Consider the following 18,346-nt stretch of genomic DNA (forward strand, 5'->3'; position numbering starts at 1 on the left):
CCGTTGGTTCACCCTCCAATGGCCGCTGCGGCAGGCACACCGCGCTGATCCGATGGCAGGAGCCAGGTACTTATCCTGGTCTCCCATGGGGTGCAGGGCCCAGGGACTTGGGCCATCCTCCACTGCACTTCCCTGGCCACAGCAGAGAGCTGGCCTGGAGGAGGGGCAACCGGGACAGAATCCGGCGCCCCGACCGGGACTAGAACCCTGTGTGCCAGCGCCGCAAGGCGGAGGATTAGCCTAGTAAGCCGCGGCGCCGGCCACCTCTCTTTTTTAAAACTAAGCATGATACCAGCTTTTAGGGTTGACCCAAAAAGTAATTACTTAAGAGAGAAAAAAAGTGAACCTGAAAAATAGATTTTGTAATTATGTACATTTTAGATGACAATGTTAAACAGAATACAACGTACAGTAGCTAAAAGTTTGAGAAACCCTCATGTTCGGTTTTCAAAGAAACTTTTTAAAAAGCATGACTGTATCTAGTTTCTGCCTCCTCAGATGTGATGGTCCAGCCCTACTTGACCCAAAGAGATCATTTGAGATAGGTGGATTTGTGGATGATGTGTTTTGCATATACATCTTCGGGTTTAGTTTTTTTTTTTTGTGGTTTTTTTTTTTTTTTTGAAACGTAGAGTTATAGACAGAGAGAGACAGAGAGAAAGGTCTTCCTTCCATTGGTTCACTCCCCCAAATGGCCGCTACCGCCGGCGCTGCGCCAGTCTGAAGCCAGGAGCCAGGAGCCTGGAGCCTCTTCCTGGTCTCCCATGTGGGTGCAGGGACCCAAGCACTTGGGCCATCCTCCACTGCCCTCCCGGGCCACAGCAGAGAGCTGGACTAGAAGAGGAGCAAACGGGACTAGAACCCAGTGCCCATATGGGATGTCGGCACTGCAGGCAGAGGATTAACCAAGTGAACCATGGCGCTGGCCCTAGTTTAGATTTTCTGTAAGATTTTATGGGAGCAGAACTTTGAGGCTGCTGTTTATTTCACCAAATTATAGAACCCAAGTCAGTATATTTATCAAATCTAATACTAGACACTGGACTAATGCATGAGTATCCACTTCTCCTTAAGTGGAAATAAGAATTATTATTGAGTCACTTATGTGAAGATTCGTGAGAAATAACTCCTTTTATTCTGTATCTGCTGATAGGTGGCTATAGTGCTTCGAAGGTTGAGGGAGCTACAGCTTCAGGAAGTGGCTTCGCGGCTAGAAAGCAAACGTCCCAGCCCACGGAAGCTCTCTTCTGAGCCCCTTCTGCCTCTGGATGAGGAAGCTGTGGATATGGACTATGGTGACATGACGGGAGATGCAGTGGATGGAGAACAAGAGGAAGCTTCTGGAGACGTGGAGATCTCCTTTCATCTTGATTCAAGCCACAAGACCAGTAGTAGAGTGAATTCAGTAACCAAACCTGAGGAAGGAGGACTGAAGAAAAACAAGTCAGCAAAACAGGGTGATAGAGAGAACTTTAGGAAAGCCAAGCAGAAGTTGGGGTTCTCCTCTTCGGATCCAGATCGCGTGTTTGTTGAGCTGTCTAATAGCAGCTGGTCAGAAATGTCCCCCTGGGTGATTGGGACCAATTACACCCTTTATCCTATGACTCCTGCTATTGAGCAGCGCCTCATTCTTCAGTATTTGACCCCTCTAGGAGAGTATCAGGAGGTAAGCTAATTGGGAAGAGTGCTGTTCTCACTTCAGGACTACTTTATATCTAGTAAATTTTATACATTAATATGTTCTTACTCTACACAGAAAAGTCTTTGCTTCAAACTGGTAAAGTATCATGCAGATCACTTCTGCTAAGATCTGTTTGACCAGAATGGGTTTATATGTTGTTCTTCATAAGGTAGAAGGGGAGAAGGGGTGAGATGTTTCATTTTTTTAATCCTCCTTTGTCATAAGGGAATAGGAAATAAGTAAAAATCAAGTCAAAATTTGAGGCTTGGTTTTGGTTTTCATTTCAGTTACTTCCCATATTCATGCAACTTGGATCACGAGAATTGATGATGTTCTATATTGACCTGAAACAGACTAATGATGTCCTGCTTACGTTTGAGGCCCTCAAGGTAAAGTTCTTAAAATTTTCATTCATTGAATATTTTATTGACAGAGAAACACTTTAACGTGTTTTGGGATATAGCATCCCTGGTTTTTATTGCTGAGGGCATTTCTGTTGCTAGATGTGTCAGAATAGAACAGATTAGATAGAAGTGATGAAGCTTACTGAGTGTCTGCATGGGAATTTAGGGGTCAAGCCTAGAGGGTTGAATGTTGAGGTACAAAGGAAGTCTAGACCTAGGAGTGGCCTCCATTATTGCTGAATAGAAATGGAAAATTACATATACATAGAGCATACAACACTTTTTCTAAATTTTTAACTATATGTGTATTGTACAATGTTAGAGTATCCAGAGAAAACAATATAAACCAGGAAATTAATAAAGAAATAGGGACATCCAAACTCAGGAAGGGCAAATGATTTCGTAGGTTGCAAAGGGGCTAAATGTGGGAAGACAGCTAAATCTAGCTCATCAAGAGAGAATTGAGAGAATTAAGCTGATAAATAATATTGTGACTCTCAGACAGTTCTGTCCAACAGGTAGCTATTGAACAAGGCACTATTGAAATGTGAGTCATTAATAGTACTCCTTAAGATATATAACACGAACAACAGTCCAAGAGAAAATAATGGTGTCATTTATAACATACGTTGACAGTATCATTTACAATACATGCTTCCTTACAAAGTATTGATTTGGGATGCCAGTGTTGCAAGTGGTAGCTTCACCCATTGTGTCTCAGTGCCTGCTCCTAACTTGGTAAACGTTGTTGAGTGCCTTTTATGGGCCAAGTACTGTGTTCAAATTTTAGAGATGCAAAGAGGCTGAGGAAGGAAGGAAGGAAGGAGGGAGGGAGGGGGGATGGGAGGAGGGAGGAAAGGAAGAAGGAAGGAAAGAGGGAAGGAAGGAAGGAAGGGAAAGAGGGAAGGAAGGAAGGGAAAGAGGGAAGGAAGGAAGGGAAAGAGGGAAGGAGGGAGGTAGCAAGTGAGCAAGGAAATCTTTACAAACCTTTCTGGTTTGGTTAAGGCAGACATGTCAGCCTGTAATTTCTTTTCAGTGTTACCAGTGTTAGGATAAAAGAAGGGAGTTGTCTTCTTTTCCTGAGACATGATAGTTTGCAGAGAAGACTTCATAGGAGAGAAAATGCTCTCACTGGATCTTTTAAGGTTTCTTTATTTGAAAAGTAGAGTGTGAGAGAGAAAGAGAGCTATTTCTATCTGCTGGTTCACTCCCCAAATGGCTGCAACAGCCAGGGTTGGGCCAGGCCAAACCTGGGAGCCAAGAGTTTCTTTCAAGTCTCCCATGTAGGTGCAGGGGCCCAAGCACTCAGGCCATCCTCCACTGCCTTCAAAGTGTATCAGCAGAAAGCTGGATTGGAAGTGGAGGAGCTGGGATTCAAACTGGTGCCTAGAGGAGATGTGGACACTGCAGGCAGAGGTTTAACCTATGCCACAGTGCTGACCACAGTACAGTAGCTTCTAAGCCATATGTGACTTTGAAGTACCTGAAATGTAGCTAGTGCATTTGAACTTTTTATTTAATTTTAATTACTGTTAGTGAAATTAGTCACATGTGTTGACTATTGCACTGAACAGTACAGTTTTAGAATTTATTGAAATGCAGTAGAAATGAGGAAATATGTCTTTGATACCCCAGAAATCTTAAATTTGAAGGTGGTCAGGCATAATTGGTTTAGCTGCTTCTTGGGGAAGGACTAGGTCAAAGAGTAAAAGGCTGTGTTAGACCAAAAAATACGAGGGAAGGGACATGAATTGTGTATGAGGATCAGCCAGAGTCTGGGTTTAGAGAGAAATTCTAAAGAGGGTATTTACCTGCTGTTTTTGCCATTGAACTTGGAGAGATCTGTATGGCTATCAAACCATGTGATTGCAAATCTTTGTTGTTTGTCCCTGGAAGACACCTTGGCATGGGACACAGGAAGAATGGCTCTAGCTCTCCTGGGGGCCTGTCCTCATTGGCCTGGGTTCAGAGTCATTTTGTGTTATACATTAAAGTGGTGCAGGAGATTAGGTCCACCCAAAGAAACTAGTGGGAATTAAATGGGAAGTTAGCAAAACATAGAAAACTTTTAAGGATATATTTAAAATGCATTGATTAGTTTTTAAAGTTTACTACTTTTGAAAAATTTGTTCAAGATTGTTCTTTGGAAATATATTGAGAATCAATTTAAAAGAAGGCAAATTTTGAGGTTTCATTAACTGACCCAAAGCTAGAACATAGAGCTGATTATAATAGAGAGGGTTAGCAGCAGTTCATTTGGGGAAGCTAAGTACTAATAAAATCACAGCAGTATTTTTCATTTCTTGGTTTTTTACCTTCTTTGAAACTGTTGGAATCTTAATTGTTAGATGCTTTTTGTCTAACCAATATTGGCTTTGTTCTTTTGTAAGGAGGTAGTTGTCTACTTAGAGAACTCTTGCATTTAGCAGCTTAATATTGTGTCAAGAGGTAAGTTTTTTTTTTTTTTTTCTGGATTGTTTGATGGTAACTTGTGTCCTTATTGTTCAGCACTTAGCATCTCTCCTGCTCCATAACAAATTTGCCACAGAATTTGTTGCTCATGGTGGAGTACAGAAATTGCTGGAAATTCCTCGACCGTCTATGGCTGCAACTGGTGTATCCATGTGCTTGTATTACCTGTCTTACAACCAGGACGCCATGGAAAGAGTAAGTCCAGTCCAGCTGGATGTATGGGAATGAGACTGGGTGGAAAATAGTCTCTCTCCCCCTTTTTTTTTTTTTTAAAGATGTATTTATTTATTTGAAACACAGAGTTAGGCTGAGGCAGAGAGAGAGAGATAAATAGATCTTCCATATGCTGGTTCACTCCCCAGGTGGCTGCAACAGCTGGAGCTGTGCGAATCTGGAGCCAGGAGCTTATTCTGGGTTTCCCATCTGGATGCAGGGGCCCAAGGACTTGGGCCACCTTCTGCTGCTTTCCCAGGCCACAGCAGAGAGCTGGATTGGAAGTGGAGCAGCCGGAACTAGAACCCGGTGCCCATATGGAGTGCCAGCACTGCAGGTGGTGGCTTTACCTGCTATACCACAGCACCGGCCCAAGAATAGTCTCTTTAAAAGAAGTACATTCACAAAGCCGTTTGGTACCTTGGATAAGTCACCACTTGGGATACCTGTATTGCATATTGGAGTGACTGGTTTGAGTCTTGGATGCTCTGCTTTCATTCATAGTCAGGGTTATAGAGAGATTTTCCATCTGCTGGTTCACTTCCCAAAAGGCCACAATGGCTAGGGCTGAGCCAGGCAGAAGCCAGGATCCAGAAGCTTCATTCAGGTCTCCCATGTGGGTGGCAAGGGCCAAGCACTTGCACCATCTCTGCTGCTTTCCCAGGCTCATTAGCAGGGAGCTGCATTGTAAGCATGATAGCTGGGACTCAAATCAGCGTTTATATGGGAGATATTGGTGTTGTAGGTGGCAGCCTGATTCCCTGGACCAAAGTTCCACCCCAGTTCTGCTTTCAGTGCAGCTTCCTGCTAATGCACACCTCTGGAGGCAGCAGATTTTGGCTGCAGTACTTGGGACCTGGCCACCTATTTAACAGACCTGAATTGTGCTCTGGGCGCTGGTTTCAGCCTGGCTCATTCTTGGCTCTTGTAGTCTTTTTGGGAAGTGAATTAGCAGATGGAAGATCTCTCTCCATCTGTTTCTTTGTTTCTGTCTCTCTGCCCTTTAAATTTAACACTTTTTTTTTTTAAATTTTTTTGCCAGGCAGAGTTAGAGAGAGAGGGAGAGACAGAGTTATAAACAGAGAGAGAGAAAGGTCTTCCTTCCATTGGTTCACTCCCTTAATGGTCACTACGGCTGGTGCTGCGCCGATCCGAAGCCAGGAGCAGGGTGCTTCCTCCTAGTCTCCCCTGTGGATGCAGGGACCCAAGCACTTGGGCCATCCTCCGCTGTCCTTCCGGGCCACAGCAGAGAGCTGGACTGGAAGAGGAGCAACTGGGACTAGAACCCGGCATCCATATGGGATGTCGGCGCCGCAGGCGGAGGAGTAATCAAGTGAGGCACGGCGCAGGCCTCTGCCTTTTAAATTTAAAAGAAAAGAACACATTTATGGAATGAATGTTTGGCTTAGCTGATAAGTTGCAGGTTAGAATACCTTTATTCCACACTAGACTGCCTGAGTTTGGAGTCTTGGCTCCCTAGTCCAGCTTCCTGCTAGTGTAGAACCTGGGAGGCAGCAGGTGATGGCTTAAGTAATTGAGTTTCTGCCACCCACATGAGAGACCTGGATTGAATCCCCTGTGTCCTGGCTCCTGGCACTGGTCCTGGCCAGCCCCTTTTCCGACCCCCGCTGTTGTGGACATTTAGGAGTGAACCAATGGAATGAGAGTTCTTTGTCTCTCAAACTAAAAAACAAGTGCATTCACAGAACAACTTTTGGATAAGAAGAAAAGTATAGTTGAAGAAGTAAGTTCTAATGAAAGAAGCAAGGTACATGAATGATTTTCACAAAGCATTCCAAATACAAAAATTTTATGTAGACAATGATCTAGTGTTTTTTTTTTTTTTTTTTTTTTTTTTTTTTTTTTTTTCTGATTCTATGGAAAAATACAGGATGAATTGGAGTCTAAGGACTTTAGTTTTTGGCAGTTCTCAGGCATTAAGATTAGTCTACAGCTACTTTTCAGATGTCATTCAGTGGAGTTAATATTTTATATCTTTGAGTCAATCTATTGTAAAAGCAATAGACTGCCTGGTATGTATTAACAGTTTGTGACGGATATAATTAAATCTTCCGAACTGTTCTCAGGGTTGAAGTGATTCTGCATTTGGTTCTTCTGTTTTTCCAGTTAAGACCCTTTTTATATGTAGTGATTTTTTTTTTTTTAAGATTTATTTTATTTATTTGAAAGAGTTACAGAGGGGTAGGGGTAGAGGTAGAGAGAGAGAGAGAGAGAGAGAGAGATCCATCTGCTGGTTCACTTCCCAAATGTCTGCAGCAGTCAGAGCTGAGCCCATTTGAAGCCAGGAGCCAGGAGCTTCCCAGGCACACTAGCAGGGAGCTGGATTGGAAGTGGAGTAGCTGGTACTTGAACTGGCACCCATATGGGATGCTGGCACTGCAGATTGGGGCTTTAATCTGCTGTGTCACAGCGCCGGCCCCATGTAGTGAGTTTTTTAAAAAATGTAAGTGGATTATACATTTGAAAAATGATGGTCCCTTGCACATCACTAGGGAACTGTTTTCATTTCTGTGCCTGGAACATTTTCCTGATATTTTTCTGGTGAAGAGTGAAGCTGGTAGTTTCTCCCTTTTTTTTTTTTTTTTTTTAAGCTTTATTTATTTGAAAGGCAGAATGATGCAGAGAGAGAAAGATAGTTTGCATTTCCTATCAGCTAGTTAATTCCCTAAATGTTCTCAATAGCTAGTGCTGGGTCACACTGAAGCCAGGAGCCAGGAGCTCCATCAGACTCTATCTTGTGGGTGTCAGGAACTCAAGTACTTGAGCCTTCCCAGTGCTTCCCAGTGCTTCCCAGTGCTTCCCAGTGCTTCCCAGGTGCGTTAGCAGTAAGCCAGATTGGAGGAAGTGTAGTAGTTAGGACTGGAATCAAGCATTTTGATGTGTGATGCAGGCATTCTCAGGGGTGGCTTAACCTGGTGTTCACAGTGCTTGCCCTGGCAGTTTCTTCTTGAGCTACACTTTATTAGTAAGATACCCAATTTTTATTTTAACTTTTTTCTTTTCTTGAGTTTAGCATTATACAGTGATAGGTAGCCTTCTGAAAATAGGAAATCTGTATGTGTACTCGTACATAAAAAATTAATTATGGCTAAGATACAGAAAAAAGTATTAGGCAAACCTGGGGAGTGCTTTACAGCTCATTCGCTAACGCACAGAGTGTGCGAGTGAAAGAGTTAATACTAAACTTGCAGACTTTGTATCAGTAGACCCAGCCACTTTCATGACCTTGAGGGACGTCTCTCATGTTAAATGGGAATCCAGTACCTATGTGACACAATCACCAAGAGCATTAAATGATTGAAATACCTGTTGACAGCTCAGTAAGTACAGTTTGAATTTATTTAGTTTTCAGATTTGGAATGGATTATGTTCTAAAATTATAACTTAAACTTCAAGAATGACTTGACTAGGTATGATCCTTTTAGTCTGCAGAGTTTTTGTTCTTTTCCTAAGGCTCCTTTGTCCAAAATTTTTAAAAAATTATTTTATTTCACTGTTTTGCAGGTTTGCATGCATCCACACAACGTTCTATCTGATGTGGTAAACTATACCCTGTGGTTAATGGAGTGTTCTCATGCCTCAGGATGCTGCCATGCTACCATGTTTTTCTCAATTTGTTTCTCATTTCGAGCTGTCTTGGAGCTCTTTGACCGCTATGATGGTCTTCGTCGGCTGGTGAACTTGGTGAGGTTCTTTCAGTGGCTTCTTTGCACTTGTGAGTAGGAGCATTGCTCGTCTTGGCTGCCCTTTAGCAGCACTTCTTTGGAGAGAGGAAGCTTTCGATTGGAGGAGTTTTGCTGTTACTCTTTGTGTAAAGTCTTTCCTGCCTCTATTCAATGGTTGAAGGACTCTGGCCATTGGACTTGCCTTGGTTATAGCTGTATGAGGAATTGCTCTGAATAATTTTGACCTTTCTAAAAGCCACAGGTTTATACCTGTATGTTTTTTCAACATAATTAAAAGCTCTGTCACTTTTTTTTTGAAATGGGTTTAGTGTTTTGATTTCATATGGCTGTAAACATAGAAATACTTTGTCAGTCCTGTTGAGCATGAAAATTTACCACTTTTTTTAATTTTATTTTTCCCTCCTACTGGTTCCTCCTAATTTTTTTCTGCTTGTTAATAGATCAGTACTTTGGAGATTCTAAATTTGGAAGATCAAGGTGCACTTCTGAGTGATGATGAAATATTTGCTAGCCGCCAAACTGGGAAACATACCTGCATGGCCTTGCGCAAGTACTTTGAAGCTCACCTGGCCATTAAATTGGAACAAGTGAAGCAGTCGCTTCAGAGGACTGAGGGTGGCATTCTTGTTCACCCTCAACCCCCATACAAGGTGAGAAGATGTAGTCTTTTTTTTTTTTTAATTTTTATTTTATTTATTTATTTGACAGGCAGAGTTAGACAATGAGAGAGAAATAGAAAGAGAAAGGTCTTCCTTTTCCTTTGGTTCACCACCCAAATGGCTGCTGCGGCCGGCACTGCGCTGATCCGAAGCCAGGAGCCAGGTGCTTCCTCCTGGTCTCCTATGCGGGTGCTGGGCCCCAAGCACTTGGGCCATCCTCCACTGCCTTCCCGGGCCACAGCAGAGAGCTGGACTGGAAGAGGAGCAACCGGGACAGAACCGGCGCCCCGACTGGGACTAGAACCTTGGGTGCCGGAGCTGCAGGCGGAGGATTAGCCAAGTGAGCTGCAGTGCCGGCTGAGATGTAGTCTTTTTTTTTTTTTTTTTTTTTACAAATTTTGTTTTTGACAGGCAGGTGGACAGTGAGAGAGAGACAGAGAGAAAGGTCTTCCTTTTGCTGTTGGTTCACCTTCCAATGGCCGCCGCGGCCAGCGCACCACACTGATCCGATGGCAGGAGCCAGGTACTTATCCTGGTCTCCCATGGGGTGCAGGGCCCAAGGACTTGGGCCATCCTCCACTGCACTCCCGGGCCACAGCAGAGAGCTGGCCTGGAAGAGGGGCAACCGGGACAGAATCCGGCGTCCCGACCGGGACTAGAACCCGGTGTGCCGGCGCCGCAAGGGGGAGGATTAGCCCAGTGAGCCGCGGCGGCGGCCCGAGATGTAGTCTTAAAAGGAAAAGTTCTTTAATACTCCAGTCCATGTTGCATTTTGGGCCTAAAACTCGCAATCAGATCTGGGGAGTCTCTTTTGAGATGCACATTGTTGGGTTGTACTTGTGCTGTCTGGAAACATAAAAACTGAAAGTGGACACAATAGACGAACTTCAAAGACTTAGTTTGCTTCCAGTTTTAAGTTGCTACTTCTTTGGGATTCTAGAACCAAAAGATGAAATGAAGTATGCATATGATAGCTTTCTTTTAAGATAAGTACTAAATATCCTGCATTTTGCTGCGCAGAATTTCTTTTCTGAAAGATGTGTCTATAATGACTTTTCTATCATTTTAGCATTGGGACTGGTGCTGTAGTGCAGTAGGTTAAGCCAGCCCTTGTGATGCTGGCATTCTGTATCAGAGTGCCAATTTGAGTCCAGGCTCTTCTGCTTCTGATCCAGCTTATTTAATAAGATCAGTGTCTACATGTTTTAGAAATGAAAAATTGAAAGCTATCATTATATGGAGGTACTTTATCTTCTTAGGCTGTGAAATACATGCACAAAGGAATCTTTTGTATGTTTTTATGACAAAATATATTGTGTCTAGTTATAAATACTACAAACAAAAGGTGAAACAGTAAATAGTCATTTCATCTAAAGAATATTTACTCAAGAATTGTGGAATTTGAAAGCTGTTATTACCTAGGATTTTTTTTTAAAAGATTTATTTATTTACTTGAAAGCCAGAGTTAGGGAGAGAGAGAGACATAGAGAGATCTTCCATCTGCTGATTCATTCCCCAAATGGCTGAGATGGCTGGAACTGCGCCAGTTCGAAGCCAGGAGCTTCTTCCGGATCTCCCATTTGGGTGCAGGGGCCCAGGTACTTGGGCCATCCTCCCCTGCTTTTCCAGGTGCATTAACAGAGAGTTGGATCAGAAGTGGAACTTCAACCATGGAAGTTAAACTGGCACCCATGTGGGATGCTGGCATTGTAGATGGCAGCTTTACCTGCTAGACCAGAATGCTGGCCCCTGAGCTTTGTTACTAAAACTTGTTGACTATGGCCTGTATTGTGACATAGCAGGTAAAGCTCTGCTCAGGTAAAGCCCTGCAGTGCTGCCATCACATATGGGTGCCAGTTGTAATCCTGACCGCTGTACTTCTGATCCAGCTCTCTGCTATGGCCTGGGAAGGTAATGGAAGATAGCCCAAGTGCTTGGGGTCCTGTACTCACATGGGAAATCTGGAAGAAGCTCCAGGCTCTTTGGCCTGGCCCAGCTGTGGCATTGCAGCCAATTGGAGAGTGAACCAGTGGATGGAATACCTCTCTCTCTGTCTCTGTCTCTTCTTCTTTCTCTGTGTAATGCTGGCTTTCAAAAAATAAAAATTCTTTAAGTTAAAATCAAACTTGTTGACCAATGAAGTTCAAGATAGTGGGTGGGAGATAAGAGTTAAATATGATAATAATAAATAAATTTCTCTCCTTTTAGGCATGTTCATATACCCATGAACAGATTGTGGAGATGATGGAGTTTTTGATAGAATATGGCCCAGCACAGCTATACTGGGAACCAGCTGAAGTCTTCCTCAAACTGTCTTGTGTGCAACTCTTGTTGCAGCTTATTTCTATTGCCTGCAATTGGAAGACCTATTATGCAAGGTGGGACCAGAGGGAGGTTTCAGATGAAGTTCAGTCCTGCTTACTGCTTTTGCTAAAGTTGATGTTGGTTTGCACATTGTGTATGATAAACTTCTGTTGAATTGAGTTTTGGACTTTTATCTGAGAAAGTAGATTAAGCATGAAAACATTTTAATTTATAGAGTGCTTTTTTATATAATTTCAGTGATTGTGAATATTGCTCAGTAGGCAGTGATGAACATCTCTACCCTCAGAGAAGTTACATTGTTTACATGGCTATAGCTGCAGAGTTGGAGTTGAAGTCCTGTTTTTTTTTTTTTTTTTTTAAAGATTTATTCATTTATTTGAAAGTCAGACTTACACAAAGAAGGAGAGGCAGATAGAGGTCTTCCATCTGCTGGTTCACTCCCCAGTTGGCTACAATGGCTGGGGCTGCGCCAACCTGAAGCCAGGAGACAGGAGCTTCCTCCTCTCCAACATGGGTGCAGGGGCCTGAGGACTTGGGCCATCCTTCGCTGCTTTCCCAGGCCATGGCAGAGAGCTGGATCGGAAATGGAACAACTGGGACTCTAACTGGTGCCCTATGGGATGCTGGCACTGCAAGCCACAGTGCCGGCCCCTGAAGTCCTTTTTTGAGACTGAAATGCAGTATTCTTTAGTACAGTATTCTTTAGTACTTAGACTTTTTTTTTTTTGACAGAGTGGACAGTGAGAGAGACAGAGAGAAAGGTCTTCCTTTGCCGTTGGTTCACCCTCCAATGGCCGCCGCGGTCGGCGCGCTGCGGCCGGCGCACCGTGCTGATCCGATGGCAGGAGCCAGGAGCCAGGTGCTTTTCCTGGTCTCCCATGGGGTGCAGGGCCCAAGCACCTGGGCCATCCTCCACTGCACTCCCTGGCCACAGCAGAGGGCTGGCCTGGAAGAGGGGCAACCGGGACAGAATCCGGCGCCCTGACCGGGACTAGAACCCGGTGTGCCGGCGCCACTAGGCGGAGGATTAGCCTAGTGAGCCGCGGCACCGGCCTAAATTTCTTATTATTACTTGACAACCATATAGAATGTTAATTTTACTTTGGCATAGACTTTTTTGTCTTGGAATTTATCACAGTGCTGAATATTTACAGTTCATTTAAAAGCATTTAGCATGCCGAACAGGTAAGGCTCATAAAAGGGCAGTTGGGTAATCAAGAGGCTGGGTGGGTTCTGTTTGAAGATGATGTAAAAAAAAATAATGTGACAAAATTGATCAGCAATAGTTTTTGACCTTCTTTCTCTCTGTAGCTACTGCTATAAAGATGAGAGAGGCTTATTTAGGGTGACTATGGCTTGTTTAGTATATCCCAGTATATTAAATCTAGTGAGGTACTTTTGGAGTAGCTGTTGTCAAATTTTCTGGTCTCAGGAACCCTTTACCATAAAAATTGTTGTTTTTGTGTTTTATCTGTTGATGTTTACTGTTTTAGAAATTAAAATAGAAAATATAAAGCTGTTTAAAAATAATGTCAACGTGTAGCATGTTAGTTAGCATTTTTAATTAAAAAATTTCAAAATAAAACCAGATGATTTTAGCGAGTTTTAAAAAATGTTTGGCTTTATATCTCATATCTGCTTTGTTACTCAATCTTTTGTGACGTCACCTATTACATAGCCTCTGGATGATTTTACTATGCACTTGTGAGAGAATGAGAGTGAGAGATGAAAATAACTTGACATCATAGGGTCCTGGAGACCTCCCAGTTCCCCTAACTACACTTATAGATCCACAGTTTTAGCTGCTGAAAAGTAGGTTATTACATTTACTTGGAGAGCCACTTTAAAAAATGATGAAAGCTTAAAAAAATAACTAGGAAGGATGTAAATACATTTTAAAAGATTTTTATTTAAAATATATTTCTGACTGGTAAATTGGTTTATTGATTTAAAAATCTTATTTTTATAAACAAAATAAATACTTCTTTCTGCTTCACTAGAGCCTTACATTGCAAAGAGAAATGAAGATCCTTCTTAATGACTATGCCATAATGTCTAAATTACACATAATTGTAGTATTTTATCAAATTCATCTTTTTAATGAAATATTCCATAATACAGAGGTGCAAAGAATGATATGGCAAATATAGCAACTACTGTGTGGCCAGGGTTGGTTTATTGCCATATTTGCCTCTTCCTTAGTTCCCTTTGTTTGCCTGCCTCGAGTAATAAGTCTTGAGAATTTGGAATATATTCTCTCTGTTTATGTTTTTATTCATATATAGCTGCATGTCTATAACTGATAATATAGTTATGCTTTGTAAGTTTCTAAATTAGGTGAATATCATGTGCATCTTTTGCAGCTTTTGTTTTTTCCATTTTTGTTTCTGAGATTTATGCATGTTGGTAGTTAACAGAAACTACTGTGTTTCTTTATTGCAGTGTCCCCCTGCTGATGAACATTAAATGTCTTTTTCTTTTTTTATTTGTGCTCACAAATGGTACTGTGACTTCCTTTTGGAATCTCTCTTGAGGATATGATGTGTATAACCTAGGTGTGGGATCTGCATTTATTGGGTATCGCCAAAGTGTAAAATGATCATACCATTTTCTTCTACCAGCGGTATATGGCAGCTTTAATTTTTCTGCCTGCCTGTGAATTCTTGATGTTGTCATATTTTTAATTTTATATCTTATTTTTTCTGTTTTATTATTATATCTTCAGCTTTTTCCTTGCTATTTAGAATATTTTGAAAACTGTCAGTGGCAGCAGAGTAGTTTATCATATGAATGTACTGTATTGTAACACATGTATTCCTGTGTCTATGCACAGTTTCCTAATTCCTTTACTGTTTTAAATGTGGTAGTAGACATCTTAATACATAAATGCATGTTTGTACTTTTTTTTTAAAAAGGTGATTTATTTATTTATTTGAAAGAACCATAGAGAGGGAGAGACAGAGGGGTATTCCATCTGCTGATACACTCTCCATATGGCTGCAACGGCCAGGCCATAGCGAGGAGCCTCCTCCAGGTCTTTCTGCATAGAGTCAGAGGGGCCCAAGCACTTGGGCCATCCTCTGCTGCTTTCACAGGCATACTGGTGGGGAGCTGGATTGGAAGTGGAGCAGCTGGTACATAATGTGGGCAGCCAGCGCCGCACATCGCAGCCTAACCTGTTAGGCCAAAGTGCTGGCCCCAGTTATGGACATTTTAAGAATCTTTCTCATTTCCAGATAAGTTTCTACAGAGAATATCTTAATTTCTATTCCTACCAAGTTTGGGAACTTTTGTCTGTATATATCCTCACTAGCATTGAGTAGGGTTTTTAATCTCAGCAGATTGAGGTAAAAGTTTTATCACTATGTTTTTTCGAACTAATGTCATGGTGACTTAAAAATCTCCTCTCAGTGCTGTGACTAGGGATAGAACCACATAGGTAGCGGTTTTGACCTATTTTATGAGTATCTCTCTCTTTTTGTAAGCTGTTTTTTTTTTTTTTTCCCTTTTTTCTTATGGCTGTATTTTAGTTTCCTTTTGATTAATTCTTCTTCCTGTCCAGGAATGATACTGTGCGCTTTGCTTTGGATGTCCTGGCTATTCTTACTGTGGTGCCAAAAATCCAGCTTCAGTTGGCAGAATCAGTGGATGTGTTGGACGAAGCTGGCTCTACCGTCTCCACTGTGGGTAGGTTGTCCCTTGCCATTTTTTTTTTTTCCTTTGTCTGGGTTTGTTTTCCTTTGCTGCTGTGGTCCTAGTTATTTACTTGAACTGATGGGGGGATATGAGAACCAGACGGTAGGGGAGGAGGATACCTTATATTTTTCTTGTTGGTGGTGCCACACAGGTTTCTTGTAAGGGAATCATGCAAGTAAATTTGTTTTCTGTATTCCTGAAAACTGTGTACTCTACAGAGTCTTTTTTTCTTTCAAAGATTCATTTGTTTATTGGGAAGGCAGAGTTATAGAGAGGCGGTTGTAATGGCCGGAGCTGGGCCCATCCAAAGTCAGGAGCTTCTTCCAGGTCTCCCTTGTGGGTGCAAGAGTCCAAGGACTTGGTTCCCCTTCTACTGCTTTCCCAGACCAAAGCAGAGAGCTGGATTGGAAGTGGCACAGCCAGGTCTTGAACTGGCACCCGTATGGGATGCTGGAACTGCAGGCAGTGGCTTACCTGCCACAGCAGCGGCCCCTTTACAGAGTCTTGAAATATGAAGATTTATGCAATATAAAGAAGATTTATGGGAAAATGCTTTTGGGTAGATAGTAAAAACTTAAGCAACGTGAATATTTAAGAAAACAAAAACAGTGACTGGCAGGCAGCTGAAAATGGGTAAAAATCACACACAAGGTAAATAGACTTTGAGATACAGTTTATTAAGATCAGGGGTGCTGCTGAGGTGGGCATGGGAAGTATTGGGACTGTACATCCTGGTTGCTTCAGTCTGGGGACAAAGCCCAAGGTGCAGGAGCTTGGTTTAACTTTCTTAGTGTGTTGTGGGAAAGGTAGAAATGGTCCCCTGGCAGCCAAGCCGAGGGCTTTCTTCTTTCCTGCTGAAGATTTTAACTTACTTTGACTCCTCTTAATCTAGGAAAAATGAACCTTAATAATTTCTGTATAACTACTAGTAACTATATAGGAGATATTGTATCATAAAGCTACATACTTGAAGAACTAATTGTATTTTATGCAAACAGCTCCTTATACTTTTTAAAAGAAGTGAGGTGGTTTCTTCTTTAAAAGTAGAAGAGAATGATTAGAATGCCACATTTTGAGTCTGAAACCATTGAAATCAGTCATGAATTTTACAAGGATTGATGCGAGTTTTTCCTTCCATTAGGTATCAGCATTATTTTGGGAGTGGCTGAGGGTGAGTTCTTTATCCATGATGCTGAAATTCAGAAGTCAGCACTTCAAATTATCATCAATTGTGTGTGTGGCCCAGATAACCGAATATCCAGTATTGGCAAATTTATCTCTGGAACTCCTCGGAGAAAGCTGCCTCAGACCCCCAAAAGCAGCGAGCATACCCTGGCCAAGATGTGGAATGTGGTCCAGTCCAACAATGGCATCAAGGTTCTCTTGTCATTGCTGTCCATTAAGATGCCCATCACCGATGCAGACCAGATCCGTGCCCTGGCCTGCAAGGCCCTGGTGGGCCTGTCTCGCAGTAGCACTGTCCGGCAGATCATCAGCAAACTGCCCCTTTTCAGCAGCTGCCAGATCCAGCAGCTGATGAAGGAGCCCGTGCTACAGGACAAGCGCAGTGACCACGTCAAGTTCTGCAAATATGCAGCTGAGCTCATTGAACGGGTGTCAGGAAAGCCGCTCCTCATTGGCACTGATGTGTCCCTAGCACGACTGCAGAAGGCAGATGTTGTCGCCCAGTCAAGGATCTCCTTCCCTGAGAAAGAGCTACTTCTGTTGATACGAAACCATCTCATTTCTAAAGGGCTTGGAGAAACAGCGACGGTGCTGACGAAAGAGGCCGACCTGCCCATGACTGCTGCCTCCCATTCTTCTGCCTTCACCCCAGTAACTGCTGCTGCTTCACCTGTCTCTCTTCCCCGAACCCCTCGAATTGCCAATGGCATTGCAACTCGACTGGGCAGCCATGCTGCCGTGGGTGCCTCTGCCCCCTCTGCCCCCGCTGTTCATCCTCAGCCACGGCCCCCTCAGGGTTCACTAGCTTTGCCTGGCCCATCTTATGCAGGCAACTCCCCTTTGATTGGTAGGATCAGTTTTATCAGAGAGAGGCCATCACCTTGCAATGGCAGGAAAATCAGAGTGTTGCGGCAAAAGTCGGACCATGGCGCCTACAGCCAAAGCCCAGCCATAAAAAAGCAGCTGGACAGACATCTTCCTTCCCCGCCTACGCTGGACAGTATCATCACAGAGTTTCTTAGAGAGCAACATGCTCGATGCAAGAACCCAGTTGCTACTTGCCCACCTTTCTCTCTCTTTACTCCTCACCAGTGTCCTGAGCCAAAACAGAGGCGGCAAGCGCCAATAAACTTTACCTCACGGCTAAACCGCAGGGCATCATTTCCAAAGTATGGAGGGGTAGATGGTGGATGCTTTGATAGGCACCTTATCTTTAGCAGGTAAGAAGAGGCCCTCTCCCATCCTGGGAATTGGAATTATTTAAATTATTTAAATCAGAGTATTGGGGTGATGTCTGCATAGAGTGATTAGTCCAGTCAGCCATTTCCTGGTCTGAAATGCCATTCCTTGTCACATCAGTACATAAGCAGTGTGTGTCACCTTTTGTTTACCAGAGTCCTTATGTCATTAGTGGCAATACTTGAATAATGTGTTACCACTGGAGAGCCCATGCTCCCTAACCAGGATCTTAGCTCGTTTTGTGCTGGTCCAAAATGCCTTCTGATGTGAATTTTTTAAAATACTAATTTTCTTTTTATTTGAAAAGCAGACAGAAACAGATCCATCTATTGGTTTAGTCCTCAAATGCCTGCAACAGCGGGGGCTGGGCCAGACCGAAGTCAGGAGCCAGGAGCTCAATCTTGATCTCACTTGTTGGGGCAGCGATCTGTAGAAAGAAGTTGAATTGGAATCAAAGTCAGGACTTCAGCCAGGCATTCTGATACGGAATGTGAGCATCCTGAACAGCATGTTACCAGCTGCATCAGATGCCTCCTTGAACATTGTGATTCCTTAAAAGTCTCATGGAAAGGGATCACAGTTTTAAACGTGGGATTTTTTTTTTTTTTTAAGATTTATTTATTTATTTGAAAGAGTTACAGAGAGGCAGAGGTAGTGAGAGTTCTTCTATCCATTGGTTCACTTCTCAAATGGCCCCAGTTGGAGCTGGGCTGATCTAGAGCCAGGAGCTTCTTCCAGGTCTCTCATGCAGGTGCAGAGGCCCAA

At 42.9% G+C, this 18,346-nt stretch overlaps 1 protein-coding gene across 7 annotated transcripts in view; it reads left to right on the forward strand.

Annotated features, from left to right (window-relative positions):
• Window positions 1-18,346, forward strand: part of DCAF1 (DDB1 and CUL4 associated factor 1) — an 87,551-nt gene that overhangs the window by 42,961 nt on the left and 26,244 nt on the right. For all 7 annotated transcript variants that reach the window (XM_089306176.1, XM_089306178.1, XM_089306173.1 and 4 more), the window contains 8 exons: window positions 1,154-1,666; window positions 1,969-2,070; window positions 4,594-4,752; window positions 8,296-8,475; window positions 8,918-9,127; window positions 11,345-11,514; window positions 15,024-15,148; window positions 16,299-17,562. In XM_089306176.1, the coding sequence (XP_089162302.1) occupies window positions 1,154-1,666; window positions 1,969-2,070; window positions 4,594-4,752; window positions 8,296-8,475; window positions 8,918-9,127; window positions 11,345-11,514; window positions 15,024-15,148; window positions 16,299-17,562 (2,723 nt within the window). The remainder of the gene's footprint in view (window positions 1-1,153; window positions 1,667-1,968; window positions 2,071-4,593; window positions 4,753-8,295; window positions 8,476-8,917; window positions 9,128-11,344; window positions 11,515-15,023; window positions 15,149-16,298; window positions 17,563-18,346) is intronic.

The sequence above is a fragment of the Oryctolagus cuniculus genome, chromosome 10, assembly GCF_051225735.1.
Source record: "Oryctolagus cuniculus isolate XC-2025 breed Fujian yellow rabbit chromosome 10, ASM5122573v1, whole genome shotgun sequence".
Classification (NCBI taxonomy): domain Eukaryota; kingdom Metazoa; phylum Chordata; class Mammalia; order Lagomorpha; family Leporidae; genus Oryctolagus; species Oryctolagus cuniculus.